Source organism: Eschrichtius robustus, chromosome X, assembly GCF_028021215.1.
Source record: "Eschrichtius robustus isolate mEscRob2 chromosome X, mEscRob2.pri, whole genome shotgun sequence".
NCBI lineage: Eukaryota > Metazoa > Chordata > Mammalia > Artiodactyla > Eschrichtiidae > Eschrichtius > Eschrichtius robustus.
In genome coordinates, this window is record NC_090845.1 from 95,024,932 (window position 1) to 95,040,015 (window position 15,084).

The window sequence follows — 15,084 nt, forward strand, 5'->3', positions numbered from 1 at the left end:
ACATGATTTATAAATAGAACTCTATAAGGATTAAAAATACAGTTTATGTTATGTTATAGTGAGGCATTTGTTTTTGTGGGTTGTTTTGATTGGCCACCATAAACAAACATTTTTAGCCATTTTATTTCCCTTAAAATATTCTAAAAGGCCATCTATCAATGAGTTATTCATTACCAAGTCTGTATTTAAATGAGGTATAGGAAATTCATTTTTGTCTATGTGCAGTTTTAAAAGAGCCTATTGAAAATTGTATATATCTAAATCCTTTTTTCTAGTAAGTTAAAAAGAACAATAGCTTATTTAGACTTAGTTTCCAAATGACTTTTTTACAAACTGGAGTATCTTTATTGCTTTGGCTTATTGTTTTTACAAATATGTACTACAATAGCTAAATTCAGTGTATATCCTTCCAGGCCTTTTAATGCATGAATTAAAAATATTTGCCAAAAGCATGGAGGGGACCTAAACATCACATATTATTTTACAATCTGCTTTTTCTCCCCCTTAAAATAATGTATCATGGACATCTTTTCATTCATGTAAAAAGTCCTTATCCTCTTAAATAATAGTGAAATAGCCCACCAAATTACAATTTAAGTGAGGTAAAAATTAATGTGGTTCTCTGTTCATATTTATCAGAATTATTTTTGAAAGACATTGTGAACTGCCACATATTCAAATAGTATATGCTGGAAGGATAAATTTAGTTTTAACTTTGTTGGCTTTGAGTTCGAACTTGCATAATTTACTCACTACCCCAGATGGCATTGCTGCTTAGCACAAGTGTTTAGTGCCTCTAGAAAAATTGTACTATTTTAAGCAATTGTTTTTTATTTATATACTTATGTATCAGTTAACAAGTCATCTGTGTTTATTGACACCCATTCTGTGCCCAATACTGTGCAAGCAGTGTTGTTTTATCTTGCCTCTACTTTTGAATTTTTTAAATATTCATTTACATTTTTGCTTTACTTAATTTTAATATTATTTTTATGTACTAGTCTTCCCATCTAAATTTTGATGCCATAAATTTTCATTATTTTATTTTGTTTGAACTGGGTAGCTCTTTTGATTTTCTGATAACCAGATGTAAAAATTATTGTCTGCCAAGATTGATTTTAGCCATATTCACATATTATGAATATATAATAATATAGTAATCTTCCAGAAAATCACCCTTTAATAGATGGTTTGAAGACCTACATCGTCTCTAACTGTTGTGCATTGTAATCTACTAATAATAATACAAAATTGGAAAAGAGAACAAACAAAATAAATTGGTTAGGAATCAGTGTTTCTTCCATTTCATAATTTGTTGAAGAACATAGCATGTAGTGCTTAATCATTCTGCTTTACAGTGCATTTAGATTAATCAATATGGACATGTGTATACTTTAGAAGTCATCATTTGAGCCCCCCCTTTTTTTCTTTCCTATAGAGGTCTGGAAAATCGAGCCCACAGTGAGCAGTTTAATGCTTTTTTTAGGCTGCCCAAAGAAGAGACTTTGAAAGAAGTACATGAATGTTTCTTATGGGTACCATTCAGCCACTTCAACACTCATGGAAAAATGTGCATCTCAGAAAACTATGTCTGCTTTGCTAGCCAGGATGGCAATCTATGTAGTGTAATCATTCCATTACGAGAGGTAAAACAAATTTAGTTACATATCAGTTTTTAGTTCAAAAATGTTACCATTCACAGAGTAAAATACCCTTTAATTCTGTAAATTATTAAAAACTCAATATGCAACATCCTTTTAGTAATTTTAAGTAATCATTTTTAAGTCCAGTTGTACTTTTCAGGATAAGAGTACCATTCCTGAGGATAAGAGTACTAGGATAAGAGCCTTATAGCTCTTACTGAAAATGAAAAAAGAAAAAAATTAAACATTAATAAACAAGATAAGGGTTTGGGAGGACTCAACATGGAGCATGACCACTCAGATGTTTATGACATGGATACCATAATTTATGCTATCATATTTGATACCCATGGTCAGAAAGAATAGAATTGATAGCTTTTGTGTAAGTCAGAAATCAATTGTCCGTATTGCGGCACTGAAGTTTTACATTTGTATTGTCATTTTTAAAGGTTATATGTTAGTTAAACCTTTTCCTTTAGAAGTGAAATATCTTGCACTGAGGTTGCTTGTATTAGTGGTACAACTAGTACCCAAAGTCTATTTCTTACTAAGTCGTACCACAGACCAAAACTCGTAGCCACAAACAAATAAGCTAAACACATTTTGCCTGACCTTGTCAGTAACAAAGGAAAATGCGATTCATTTATGTTTTCATCCCCCAGGTCTTAGCTATAGATAAGACAAATGATTCCAGCAAATCTGTCATCATTAGCATCAAAGGAAAAACAGCTTTTCGCTTCAGTGAAGTTAAAGAATTTGAGCAATTGGTGGCAAAACTCAGGCTCAAGTGCGGGGCAGCTTCAACTCAGTATCACGATATTAGCACAGAGGTAAGTATCTAGCAATCAAGTCATTTTTTTTTTTAATTTTATTGCATTTTTATTTATTTATTTTAAAATTTTTTTATATTGATTTTTGGCTGTGTTGGGTCTTCATTTCTGTGCGAGGGCTTTCTCTAGTTGCGGCAAGCGGGGGCCACTCTTCATCGCGGTGCGCGGGCCTCTCACTGTCGCGGCCTCTCTCGTTGTGGAGCACAGGCTCCAGACGCGCAGGCTCAGTACTTGTGGCGCACGGGCCTAGTTGCTCCGCGGCATGTGGGATCTTCCCAGACCAGGGCTCGAACCCGTGTCCCCTGCATTGGCAGGCAGATTCTCAACCGCTGCGCCACCAGGGAAGCCCGCAATCAAGTCATTTTGATAAAAAGGTTTGTGTTTTGTGTGGTCCGTACTTTCAAAAGGAATTCATAGTACCTTTCCTATTTATACTTAGGTTGAGTTTTTTTAAAAGATGAATACCAAAGAAATTATATTCTCTAAGGCACATCATAAAGCAGAAGTGAGAATTAAGGACTTTATCTTCTTTTAGGAATTCAGAGTTTTAAAAAAATTATTATCATTTGATCTTTCTTGACTATATTTGCTGTTTATCATATATACACACCTTGTACTTTCACATAACATGGCTTTTAACAACTCAAACTATATTTGAGAATTCAATAAGGCATTGAAAAAGGACTTTCCTTTTATTGCTGTAGAGAGACAATCTATCTTTTTATTTAACATCAAGTAGGTCAGCCTTATTTGCATAATCTAGGCCAAAGCAAAATAGTGACATATCTATTTACTAGTAAAATATTAGAGAAGGCAAATATTCTTGGCAAAGGGTGATTAAAAGCCTGATTTTGATGTCTGTCTTTTATGGAAATGTAGATAGTTTCAGTTCAAATTAATTTTCTTTTTCAATGCCAAGGAATCTCATGTTTTAATAGATTGATAAAACATCACATTATAACTACTTATATTTTAATTAAAAATGCAAAGAAAAAAATCAACATTGGCTTTACTGGCTATATTATTTTACTTGGATTGGATTATAGAGGCTTTTACTTCTTTCTCCAGAGCAGAGACTGAAAATATTATGCTAAGTCAATTAGAATGCAGGATTGACAAGACTAACTCTTCCTTTGATAATAGAAAAGCACAATGAAAACATAATTAAAAAAATATGTGTATCTCAGTTCCAGACACAGAACTTTCGTGTTGGCCATTAAGAGTTTTCTTGCCCCAATTTGCTAATCTTTCATTCTCTTCAAATATATACCCAGGATATACCATAGTTTGATGTGAGGACATAAGTAAAATCTGATCAGTCTTGCTCCCATATTCTTGCTTATCTCACTTTTGTTTTTCTGTCCTAGTCCATTTCAGATTCAGTCTGTATGTTGGATGTAATGCTCTGCTTATCTTTCCTTCTCCTTTAATTTATCTGTGTCTCTTACACCTGAATAACTGGAATTTTTTCCCCTGAAAACTCTCAGGCCCCTCTAATAGTTGGATATGCTCAGCAGTTAAGAAAGGATTTTGTTTCAAAATGTTTACTGTCTTTGCAGGTGTATGTCAAAGTTCTAAGCTTTCTAGTTTCTCTTACCCATTTTTAAAGGTTTTAATAAAGATATGTACAAAATACCAGCTGGTATACTGGGTGCTTGGAAATGTATTTTTAAAAAATTGTCATAACATTCTATTTTCACTGAAGACTTTTATCTTAGCAATGAGGAAGAATATTAACTTGTTTTAGTATTATCTGTATATGTCTAGCTTTCTTTATAGTACATTTTTTAAAATAGTAAAGAGAGAGCTTGTTAAACAGGAGCTGGTTCCATTTGATTTCTAAATGACAGAAAGTGTAGTTACATTATTTTATAGCTATACCTAGCATACTAAAACAAAAAGAAAAAAATTATACTCTGTAATTTTACCAAATCTGGTAAAATTTACACAAACAACAAGACTTTTTATTCTAAATCTCAAAGAAGTTTAAATCAACAAATCTAAATATGAATACAGGAAGGACTAGGAAATTTTTCCTGTGAGTACATCAAAATGTGATACAAAGAACAAATGCTCCCAGAAACAATTGGGATTGTACGTATGTACCAGTTCTGTCTAAATTTTTAAATGTCAATTAAAATTCTCCACATTTTGTTAAGTTATGTTAAAATCTGGGTACATACACAGGTTTTGAAAAATTCTAATCAAATGCTTAGAAAACACATTAATTTTTATTTTTTTATTAACACATATACTCAAGAAATATTACCAGATATGGTAATTTTTCAAAACTATACTAAATGAAAGAAAAGTGGGCCCTTTTAGCTTAATTTTAAGCAAAGTGGCCTAAGAGGGAAAATACTGCTAAAGATCCTTTACTTGATGCTTTGAGACTACATTATAAGTGGATCATAGGAACTATAGAATGTCAAGAAGAGGTAGAAATTGAGCTATGTATGCATTGAAGTGTTTAGAAGGGCAGATATCTTCTACAGATTATCAAAGTATATGTAAACATACTTGTTTCATTAGTTCTCATAACCAGCCCTATCTTTCTAAGTTTTTTAAATTAGAAGTGATGGCTTCCTTATCCTACACAATAATGCAGATAAGAATAATAGTTTAACGCACACAACTGGTATTTGTTTGCCTTAATAAGAATAAAGTAATATGTTTTCTGTAACTATAATATAAATTAGGCTGTGTGGAGTAGATTTATTTCAATGTTAGGAAATCAGAAATTTTATTAAAAATAAAATTAGCGCTAATTTAAAATTATGTGCTATGAACAGGAGCCTATTTTAAGATAAGCTTCTGATATCTAAGAGAAGTATTTCTTTGTATTTTTGCTGTAATTTTTTATTTTACAGGTCAACTCTGGCCCCCAACCATCATTATTATGTTGAGTTTGTGAGATATTCTAATTTAAATCTAATAGTTTGTAGAAAAGTTACACATAAAGAAATATTAATCTTTTTTTTTTTAGACATATGGATTTATTATTTATTTATTTATTTATTTTTTGGGCTGTGTTGGGTCTTCGCTTCTGTGCGAGGGCTTCCTCTAGTTGCAGCAAGCGGGGGCCACTCCTCATCGCGGTGCGCGGGCCTCTCACCATCGCGGCCTCTCTTGTTGCGGAGCACAGGCTCCAGACGTGCAGGCTCAGTAGTTGTGGCTCACGGGCCTAGTTGCTCCGCGGCATGTGGGATCTTCCCAGACCAGGGCTCGAACCCGTGTCCCCTGCATTAGCAGGCAGATTCTCAACCACTGCACCACCAGGGAAGCCCAAAAGTTAAGTAATTTAAGCTTAGTTTCCTGAATACTTTATTATGCTCTTCAAACAATTCAAATATTAAATTGATTTAAACCAGCATCTTTGAAGGTGAATATGTTAGTGTGATTTTTATGAATACTTAAAAGGTAATCATGGATGGAAGCAGCACACTTGTCATCCCTTTTATATATTGATGTTTGGGGTTTCGTAACTTAAGGGTTAATTTTTCTTTTCCTTCTTGGCTACTTTTCCTGTAGTTTAGATATACTACTAATAGATAAACTGGTTCCTCAGTCATATGGCCTAAATTAAGGGAATGTACTTTGCTTGAGACCCAGACTCCAACCATGAATTTTTAAACCGGTTTTGCAAAAACATAATCCCTCATTAGAACAGCAAAATGTAACATTAATAGTAAAGTAGACTTGTCAAAACAAGCTTTTTAAAAAAGAAAAGTGTTGTAATATGGGACATATACTCACTAATAGTTTTTTCCTTTGTAATATTCTTCTGTCCTACCCTTATATTCAGACATTGATTTGAATACTCCCTTTAAACTTTCCCTGAATCCTCTTAACTTTCAACCCTTCTAGGTCTTGTTGGCTTCTTGGGTTTCAAGGTGAAATACTACTGGACTGCTTTACCCTAAACTTCTACTTTTCCTCCACCTTAGTCATGGACATTCTTTTCATCTTTCTTAAGCTACTAAAGTTAAAGGGATGATGTTAAGTGAGCCTTTTTTTCATACCTCTAGTGGTAACTTCAGACTTCTAGTATAGTTACAATCCACAGAAGCTGGGTAACTGATATGTATTCAAAGTGGAGATCATAAAATTAATGTGGAAATGCAAGGGACCCAGAATAGCTAACACAGTATTCAAGAGGAAGAACAAAGTTGGAGGACTCACAATTCTCAATTTCAAAACTTACTACACAGCTGTAGTAAACAAGACAGCATGTTCCTGGTGTAAGGTTAGACATATAGATCAGTGTAATAGAATTGAGAGTCTTGAAATAAAGTCTTACATTTATGGTCAATTGATTTTTTAAAATTAATTAATTTTACTTTTGGCTGTGTTGGGTCTTCGTTGCTGTGCGCGGGCTTTCTCTACTTGTGGCGAGTGGGGGCTACTCTTTGTTGTGGTGCGGGGGCTTCTCACCACGGTGGCTTCTCTTGTTGCACAGCACGGGCTCTAGGTGCGTGGGCTTCAGTAGTTGTGGCACATGAGCTCAGTAGTTGTGGCTCGCAGGCTCCAGAGCACAGGCTCAGTAGTTGTGGCGCACAGGCGTAGTTGCTCCGCGGCATTTGGGATCTTCTGAGACTAGGGATTGAACCTGTGTCCCCTGCATTGGCAGGCGGATTCTTAACCACTGCGCCACCAGGGAAGTCCCTGGTCAATTGATTTTTTCAACAGAGTGCCAAATAAATGCAAAGAGGGAAATATAATCTATTCAACAAATGGTGTGGGGACAATGGATATCCACATACATACACAAAAAAACATAAAGTTGAACCTTTTTTTACACCATACACAAAAATTAACTCTAAATGGATCAAAGACCTAAATGTAAGAGCTAAAACTATAAAACTCTTAGAGAAAACGTAAGACTAAATCTTCATGACTTTGAATTAGGCAATTTTTTTCTTAGCTGTGACATAAAAACATGACAAAAGAAAAAATAATGCAAATTGGCTCCATCAAAATTAAAAATGTTTGTTGTACAAATGATACCATCAAGAAAGTGAAGAGACAGTATGCAGAATGAGAGAAAATATTTGCAAATTATATATCTGATAAGGGACATCTATCCAGAATATGTAAAAAAACTCTTACAACTCAAAAATAAAAGGCAAAGAATCTAATTTTTTTTACACGGCCAAAGGATTTGAATATACAGTTCTCTAAAGAAGATAAAGAAATGGCCATTAAGCACATGAAGATCTTCGAAGTAAATAGTCATTAGGGAACTGCAAATCAAAGCCACAATTAGAGACCCTTTCACACCCACTAGGGTGGCTCTAATAATAAAGACAGACAATAACAAATGTTGAGGATGTGAAGAAATTGAAATCCTTCATACATTGTTGATTGATTCTTTGTTTTAATAATTTCTCTTTGTTGATATTCTCTATTTGATGGGACATAGTTGTCATACTTTCCTTTTTTAAATCTTTTTAATTAATAGACTTTATTTCTTAGAGCAGTTTTAGGTTTACAGAAAAATTGAACAGAAAGTACAGAGTTCCTATATACACCCACACGCCCTCTACTATGCCCAGTTTTCCCTATTATTAACATCTTGCATTGGTATGGTACACTTGTTATAATTGATGAACCAGTATTGATACATTATTAACTAAACTGCATAGTTTACATTAGGATCCACTCTTGGTGGTGTACAATTCTATGGCTTTTGCCAAATACATAATATATCTACCATTATAGTATCATACAGAATAATTTCCCCACCCTAAATATCCCTTGTGCTCTACCTGTTTATCCCTCTCCCCAACCCTTGGTAACCACTGATCATTTTACTGTTTCTATACTCTTGCCTTTTCCAAAATGTTGTATAGTTGGAATCATACCATATGTATCCTTTTCAGACTGACTCCTTAGCAATATGCATTTAAGTTTCCTCCATATCTTTTTGTGGTTTGATACCTCATTTATTTTTTTTTGAATTTTTAAAAATTCAACAAATATTTGTTAAACTTCAACTATGTGTGTAAGGAACTGCCAGGTTCTTTTTTTTCCCCCAGATTTATTGAGATAATTGACATATAACATTGTGTAAGTTTAAGATGTACAATGTGATGATTTGATGCACATATATTAAAATGATTACCACAGTAAGGTTAGTTAACATATCCCCCACCTCATGTAATTACAATTTTGTTGTTGTTGTTGTTGTAGTGAGAACATTTAAATTCTACTCTCATAGCAACTTTCAAATATACAATATTGTTAACTGTAGTCACCATGCTGTACATTAGATCCCTAGAATTTATTTTCATATAAACTGGAAGTTTGTACACATTGACCAACATCTCATTTCCCCTACTCCTAGCCCCTGGAAACCACCGTTCTACTCTGCTTCTATAAAGCTGGCTATTTTATATTCCACATATAACTGAGATCATACAGTATTTGTCTTTCTCTGTCTGATTTATTTCACTTAGTGTAGTGCCCTCAATGTCCATCCATGTTGCTGCACCTTGCAGAACTTCCTTTTTATGGCTAAATAATAATCTTTTGTGTGTGTATATATATACATACACACACACACACACACACACACACACACACACATATATGCACACACCAAATTTTCTTTATCCATTCATCTGTAAACAGTTAGATTTGTCTTAGATTTTGTGAACAATGCTGCAATGAACAAAGGGGTGCAGATATCTCTTCAAGATGGTGACTTCATTTCCTTTGAATGTATACCCAGAAGTGGGATTACCAAATCATGTGGTAGTTCTAATTTTAATCTTTTGAGGACCTCCATACATGTTTTCCATAGCGCTGTACCAATTTACATCATCACCAACAGTGCGCTTTGGCTCCCTATTTTCCACATTCTTGCCAACACTTAATAGATAATAGCTATTGATAAGATAGCTATTGATAAGACTATTGATAATAGTCTTTTGATAATAGCCATTCTAACAGGTGTGTAATTATACCTCATTGTGGTTTTGATTTGCATTTCCTGATGATTAGTGATGTTCAGAACCTTTTCATGTATTTGTTGGCCATTTGTATATCTTTGTAAAAAATATCTATTCAGGTCCCTTGTCCATTTCTTAATCAGGATTTTTTTTTTTTTTTTTTTTTTTTTTTTTTAAATGTGAGGGGAAATTTTTTTAATTGAAGAAGAATTGTTTTAATAGATTTTTTTTAAATTTTTATTTATTTATTTTTAGCTGTGTTGGGTCTTCGTTTCTGTGCGAGGGCTTTCTCTAGTTGCGGAGAGCGGGGGCCACTCTTCATCGCGGTGCGCGGGCCTCTCACTATCGCGGGCCTCTCACTGTCGCAGCCTCTCTTATTGCGGAGCACAGGCTCCAGACGCGCAGGCTCAGTAGTTGTGGCTCACGGGCCCAGTTGCTCCGCGGCATGTGGGATCTTCCCAGACCAGGGCTCGAACCTGTGTCCCCTTCATTGGCAGGCAGATTCTCAACCACTGCGCCACCAGGGAAGCCCCCTTAATCAGGATTTTTGTTCTGTTTTGTTTTGTTTTTTGCTGTTGAGTTGTGTAAGTCCCTTATATGTTGTAGATGTTAATCCCTTATCTGATTTATGGTTTGCAAATACTTTCTTCTGTTTTATATGTTGCCTTTTCATTTTGTTGATTATTTCTTTCTCTTTGCAGAAGCTTTTTAACCTTATGTAGTCCCACTTATTGACATTTGCTTACGCTTTTGGTGTCCTATCTTAAAAATTGTTGCTAAGACCAATGTGAAGGAACTTTTTCCCCTATATTTTCCTCTAGGAATTTTATAGTTTTGGGTTTTATGATTAAGTCCTTAATTCATTTTGAGTTAATTTTTGTGCATGGTGTAAAATAACAGTCCAATTTCATTCTTTTGCATGTGGATATTCAGTTTTCCCAACACCATTTATTGAAGAGACTGTTCTTTCCACATTGAGTAGTCTTGGTTCCCTTTTCAGATATTAGTTGACTATATATATGTGGATTTATTTCGGGCTCTCATCTCTGTTCTCTTAGCCTGTGTGTCTATTTTTATGCCAGAACCATGCTGTTTTGATTACTGTAGCTTTGTAATATAGTTTGAAATCAGGAAATGTGATGCCTTCAACTTTGTTCTTTTTCAGGATTTCATTGTCTATTCAGGGTCTCTTGTGGTTACATGTGAATTTTAGGATTTCTTTCTATTTCTATGAAAAGTGCCATTTGAATTTTGATAGGGATTGCCTTGAGTCTGTGGATGGCTTTGGGTAGCATGGACTTTTTTTTTTTTAACATCTTTATTGGAGTATAATTGCTTTACAGTGTTGTGTTAGCTTCTGCTGTATAACAAAGTGAATCAGCTATATGCATACATATATCCCCATATCCCCTCCCTCTTGCGTCTCCCTCCCACCTACCTTATCCCACCCCTCTAGGTGGTCGCAAAGCACCGAGCTGATCTCCCTGTGCCATGCAGCTGCTTCCCACTAGCTATTTAAAATTTGGTAGTGTATATATATCAGTGCTACTCTCTTACTTCGTCCCAGCTTACCCTTCCCCCTACCGTGTCCTCAAGTCCATTTTCTACGTCTGCGTCTTTATTCCTGTCCTGCCCCTAGGTTCTTCAGACCTTTTTTGTTTTTTTTAGATCCCATATATATGTGATAATATACTGTATTTGTTTTTCTCTTTCTGATTTACTTCACTCTGTATGACAGACTCTAGGTCTATCCACCTCACTACAAATAGCTCAATTTTGTTTCCGTTTATGGCTGAGTAATATTCCCTTGTATATATGTGCCACGTCTTCTTTATCCATTCATCCGTCGATGGACACTTAGGTTGCTTCCATGTCCTGGCTATTGTAAATAGAGCTGCAAAGAACATTGTGGTACATGAGTCTTTTTGAATTATGGTTTTCTCAGGGTATATGCCCAGTAGTGGGATTGCTGGCTCGTATGGTACTTCTATTTTAGTCTTTTAAGGAACCTTCATACTGTTCTCCATAGTGGCTGTACCAATTTACATTCCCACCAACAGTGTAAGAGGTTTCCCTTTTCTCCACACCCTCTCCAGCATTTATTGTTTGTAGATTTTTTGATGATGGCCAGTCTGACTGGTGTGAGGTGATACCTCATTGTAGTTTTGATTTGCATTTCTCTAATGATTAGTGATGTTGAGCATCTTTTCATGTGTTTGCTGGCAATCTGCATATCTTCTTCGGAGAAATGTCTGTTTAGGTCTTCTGCCCATTTTTGGATTGGGTTGTTTGTTTTTTTTGATACTGACCTACATGAGCTGCTTGTATATTCTGGAGATTAATCCTTTGTCACTTGTTTTGTTTGCAAATAGTTTCTCGCATTCTGAGGGTTGTCTTTTCATCTTGTTTATGGTTTCCTTTGCTGTGCAAAAGCTTTGAAGTTTCATTAGGTCCCATTTGTTTATTTTTGTTTTTATTTCCATTTCTCTAGGAGGTGGGTCAAAAACGATCTTGCTGTGATTTATGTCACAGAGTGTTCTGCCTATGTTTTCCTCTAAGAGTTTTATAGTGTCTGGCCTTACATTTAGGTCCTTAATCCATTTTGAGTTTATGTTTGTGTATGGTGTTAGAAGTGTTCTACTTTCATTCTTTTACATGTAGCTGTCCAGTTTTCCCAGCACCACTTATTGAAGAGGCTGTCTTTTCTCCATTGTATATCCTTGCCTCCTTTATCAAAGATAAGGTGACCATATGTGCATGGGTTTATCTCTGGGCTTTCTATCCTGTTCCCTTGATCTATATTTCTGTTTTTGTGCCAGTACCATACTGTCTTGGTTACTGTAGCTTTGTAGTATAGTCTGGAGTCTGGGCCCCTGATTTCTCCAGCTCTGTTTTTCTTTCTCAAGATTGCTTTGGTTATTCGGGGTCTTTTGTGTTTCCATACAAATTGTGAAATTTTTCGTCCTAGTTCTGTGAAAGATGCCAGTGGTAGTTTGATAGGGATTGCATTGAATCTATAGATTGCTTTGGGTAGTATAGTCATTTTCACAATCTTGTTTCTTCCAGTCCAAGAACATAGTATATCTCTCCATCTGTCTGTATCATCTTTAATTTCTTTCATCAGTGTCTTATAGTTTTCTTCATACAGGTCTTTTGTCTCCTTAGGTAGGTTTATTCCTAGGTATTTTATTTATTCTTTTTGTTGCAGTGGTAAATGGGAGTGTTTCCTTAATTTCTCTTTCATATTTTTCATCATTAGTGTATAGGAATGCAACAGATTTCTGTGCATTAATTTTATATCCTGCTACTCTACCAAATTCATTGATTAGCTCTAGTAGTTTTCTGGTGGCATCTTTAGGATTCTCTATGTATAGTATCACGTCATCTGCAAACAGTGACAGTTTTACTTCTTCTTTTCCAATTTGTATTCCTTTTATTTCTTTTTCTCCTCTGATTGCTGTGGCTAAAACTTCCAAAGCTATGTTGAATAATAGTGGTGAGAGTGGGCACCCTTGTCTTGTTTCTGATTTTAGAGGAAATGGTTTCAGTTTTTCACCATTGAGAACGATGTTGGCTGTGGGTTTGTCGTATATGGCCTTTATTATGTTGAGGTAGATTCCCTCTATGCCTACTTTCTCAAGCGTTTTTTATCATAAATGGGTGTTGAATTTTGTCAAAAGCTTTTTCTGTATCTATTGAGATTATCATGTGTTTTTTTTCCTTCAATTTGTTAATATGATCTGTCACATTGATTTGCATATACTGAAGAATCCTTGCATTCCTGGGATAAACCCCACTTGATCATGATGTATGATCCTTTTAATGTGCTGTTGGATTCTGTTTGCTAGCATTTTGTTGAGCATTTTTGCATCTATGTTCATCAGAGATATTGGCCTGTAGTTTTCCTTTTTTGTGACATCTTTGTCTGGTTTTGGTATCAGGGTGATGGTGGCCTCATAGAGTGAATTTGGGAGTGTTCCTCCCTCTGCTGTATTTTGGAAGAGTTGGAGAAGGATAGGTGTTAGCTCTTCTGTAAATGTTTGATAGAATTCATCTCTGAAACCATCTGGTCCTGGGATTTTGATTGTTGGAAGATTTTTGTTTTAATCAGTCATCAATTTTATATACATCAGTGTATGCATGTCAATCCCAATCGCCCAATTTATTGGAAGATTTTTAATCACAGTTTCAACTTCAGTGCTTGTAATTGGTCTGTTTATATTTTGTATTTCTTCCTGGTTCAGTCTCGGAAGGTTGTGCTTTTCTAAGAATTTGTCCATTTCTTCCAGGTTGTCCATTTTATTGGCATAGAGTTGCTTATAGTAATCTCTCATGGTCCTTTGTATTTCTGCAGGGTCAGTTGTTACTTCTCCTTTTTCATTTCTAATTCTGTTGATTTGAGTCTTCTCCCTTTATTTCTTGATGAGTCTGGCTAATGGTTTATCAATTTTGTTTATCTTCTCAAAGAACCAGCTTTTAATTTTATTGACGTTTGCTATTGTTTCTTTCATTTCTTTTTCATTTATTTCTGATCTGATCTTTATGATTTCTTTCCTTCTGCTAACTGGTTTTTTAAAATTCTTCTTTCTCTAATTGCTTTAGGTGTAAGGTTAGGTTGTTTATTAGAGATGTTTCTTCTTTCTTGAGGTAGGACTGCATTGCTATAAACTTCCATCTTAGAACTGCTTCTGCTGCATCCCATAGGTTTTGGGTCATGGTATTTTATTGTCATTTGTTTCTAGGTATTTTTTGATTTCCTCTTTGATTTCTTCAGTGATCTCTTGGTTATTTAGTAGTGTATTGTTTAGCCTCCATGCGTTTGTATTTTTTACAGTTTTTTTCCTGTAATTGATATCTAGTCTCATAGTGTTGTGGTCGGAAAATATACTTGATCCGATTTCAATTTTCTTAAAATTACCAAGGCTTGATTTGTGACCCAAGATATGATCTATCCTAGAGAATGTTCCATGAACACTTGAGAAGAAAGTGTATTCTGTTCTTTTTGGATGGAATGTCCTATAAATACCAATTAAGTCCATCTTGTTTAATGTATCATTTAAAGCTTGTGTTTCCTTATTTATTTTCATTTTGGATGATCTGTCCATTGGTGAAGGTGGGGCGTTGAAGTCCCCTCCTGTTAGTGTGTTACTGTCAATGTCCCCTTTTATGGCTGTTAGCATTTGCCTTATGTATTGAGGTGCTCCTATATTGGGTGCATAAATATTTACAGTTGTTCTATCTTCTTCTTGGATTGATCCCTTGATCATTATGTGGTGTCCTTCTGTGTCTCTTGTAATGGTCTTTATTTTAAAGTCTATTTTGTCTGATAAGAGAATTGCTACTCCACCTTTCTTTTGATTTCCATTTGCATGGAATATCTTTTTCCATCCCCTCACTTTCAGTCTGTATGTGTCCCTAGGTCTGAAATGGGTCTCTTGTAGACAGCATATATATGGGTCTTGTTTTTGTATCAATTTAGCCAGTCTGTGTCTTTTGGTTGGAGCATTTAATCCATTTACATTTAAGGTAATTGTCGATATGTTTGTTCCTGTTACCATTTTCTTAATTGTATTGGTTTTGTTATTGTAGTTCTTTTCTTTCTCTTGTGTTTCCTGCCTAGAGAAGTTCCTTTAGCATTTGTTGTAGAGCTGGTTTGGT

At 34.9% G+C, this 15,084-nt stretch overlaps 1 protein-coding gene across 4 annotated transcripts in view; it reads left to right on the forward strand.

The window, feature by feature from the left end:
• The window catches only part of TBC1D8B (TBC1 domain family member 8B), a 78,024-nt gene that overhangs the window by 18,781 nt on the left and 44,159 nt on the right, over positions 1-15,084 (forward strand). For 3 of the 4 annotated variants that reach the window (XM_068532848.1, XM_068532849.1, XM_068532851.1), the window contains exons 6-7: positions 1,439-1,646; positions 2,306-2,473. In XM_068532848.1, coding sequence (XP_068388949.1) covers positions 1,439-1,646; positions 2,306-2,473 — 376 coding nt within the window. The remainder of the gene's footprint in view (positions 1-1,438; positions 1,647-2,305; positions 2,474-15,084) is intronic. The other variant, XM_068532850.1, reaches the window with a different exon arrangement.